We start from the raw sequence: 1,903 nt of genomic DNA, 5'->3' as shown, positions 1-1,903 counted from the left end.
ACTCCTTTCTCCAGGAACGCCCCCCCAGCCACGATCGGCTGTGCCAGTAGGTGTGGATTGGCCCCTGCCAATGACCATGAGGATGAGCTGGAACCCCGGCGCAGCCATCAGCCCCTCGAAGGGCTGTGGGGGCAGAGAGGATCCTGTGCCGCAGCTCAGACATCCCTGGGCACACCGCTGCTCTGGGCACAGGCGGCAGCCAGGGTCCTGCCACAGGCTGGCACGGACCCCGCGGGCTGGCATGGACCCCACCAGCGTCATGCTGCCCTGGTGGAGCTGGTCACCCAGCACCATGGCCAGGCAGCTCTCGGACACCTCCGAGGCTGGGGTTCACTGCGGGCAGCCCCTCGCTTTGCACCAGCTTTATTGAGCAAATTAACAGGGGCCCAAGGCGAGCGGGTGCCCGTGGGTACTGTGTCCACATCCCCGGTCCGGCGGCCATCCTCAGCGGTGCGTGGGCATCCCCCCAGCTGGGATAGGCAGGAAGAGGCCGATGGCAGCATCGGTGAGCCAGGCCGGGCAGTAGCTGAGCGGCAGGAGGGCGAGCCGGGCGTCCCAGCCGGCCGCGTAGCGGCTGCGGGGGAAGCGGGCGAGCAGCGCATGCGCCATGACGCCAGTGACGTGGGACAGGCGGGAGCTGCTCAGGCGGTGCAGCAGGAAGGTGCTCTTGGCATCTGGGTGGACAGAGGGGGGTCAGCCCGGCCCGGCATGCCAGCGGTGGTGGGGTCACCAGGGAGTGCCAGTGCCACATGAGGACGTACTCACAGGTCTCCAGGTAATGGTGTCCGTAGGCTGCCTGGGTCTCTGCTGGGAGCCGCTCCCAGAGGTGCTTGAAGCCCTTCACCACTGTCGCGGGGTCAATCATCCCCGTCCGGAAGCCACCGGGTTCAATGATAGAAACCTGCACCCCGAAGGGGCGCATCTCGCGCCTGGCCGGGGAGGAGCTGTCAGCCCTGCGGACAGAGCCGCCGTCCCGAGCCGAGCAAGGGCTGGGGGGGACAGAGCCGCACAGGGTGAGGGGGAGCCCATGACCCCCCCTGGGCACCCCATCATCCCCCGGGTGGGTGCAGGGGAGCCCTCTCCTTCCTCAAGGCTTTCTCGAGACCCTTCCTCTGGTTGCACAACTGCTGCTCCAGCTGTGCCCTGGTTTCCCAACCTGTGCGTGACTGTGTCGGTATTTCACAAGCCCCCACCTTGGCTCGCTGCTGTTCTCCTCTGCAGGGAAGGATGTAACTGGGTGCAACATAAAACCCTGCGTGGAGGAAGTGGGGCAGAGCCGCCTGGCATGCCTGCACCTGCCAACGCGTGCCCGCCTGCCGGACAAGCCCCGGCGCAGGGGAGCACCGGGGGTCACTGGTGGCCATCACCACTGTACCTGAGGGTGTCGGAGAAGGCCTCCACGCCATGCTTGGAGATGCAGTACGCCCCCCCAAAGGAGGCAAGCCGGCCCATCACACTGGCCACGTTGACCACCCGGCCCCGTGCCCGCCGCACCAGGGGTAGGAGGCTCAGTGTCACCTCGATGAGGCCGACCAGGTTGACGTCCAGCACCTTGACGAAGTCGTCCTTGGTCAGCCACTCGTTAGGGGCGGTGGGGATGGCGGTCCCCGCATTGTTCACCAGCCCCCAGAGACCTGGGGAAGTGGGACGGGGTGAGCTCCCCTGCCCACAGCCCTGCTCCGGCACCAGCTGTGCCAGCACAGGTTGGTAGAGCGGTAGGAGGGCCAGCAGGTGTGACAATAGGGACAATGATGGGGGCAGCTGCCCCATCGGCTCTGGCTGGAGGTGACGTCCAGGAGGACGGCCTGCAGCCGCGGTGAGGTGGCTGCCCGCAGCTGCGCAGCCCCTGTTTCGGTCAGGCAGGCGGCCAGCACCCGCAGCCCCCGCGCATCCAGCTGCCGTG

At 67.4% G+C, this 1,903-nt stretch overlaps 1 protein-coding gene across 1 annotated transcript; it reads right to left on the bottom strand.

Moving 5' to 3' along the window:
- Positions 1–444: 444 nt before the first annotated feature.
- LOC103901406 (retinol dehydrogenase 16-like) lies at positions 445–1,901 on the bottom strand (the record flags this gene model as incomplete). The annotated part of the gene is given in 5 exon segments (XM_019472849.1): positions 445–674; positions 766–929; positions 1,376–1,634; positions 1,726–1,771; positions 1,773–1,901. Coding segments are annotated over 5 exon segments (828 nt in total), but the record flags the coding sequence as incomplete, so codon positions are not given.
- Positions 1,902–1,903: the final 2 nt, after the last annotated feature.

Source organism: Aptenodytes forsteri, unplaced genomic scaffold, assembly GCF_000699145.1.
Source record: "Aptenodytes forsteri isolate BGI_AS27 unplaced genomic scaffold, ASM69914v1 Scaffold373, whole genome shotgun sequence".
Lineage (NCBI taxonomy): Eukaryota > Metazoa > Chordata > Aves > Sphenisciformes > Spheniscidae > Aptenodytes > Aptenodytes forsteri.
Note: the sequence above shows the minus strand (reverse complement) of the source record. Positions and strands in the feature narration are given on the sequence as shown.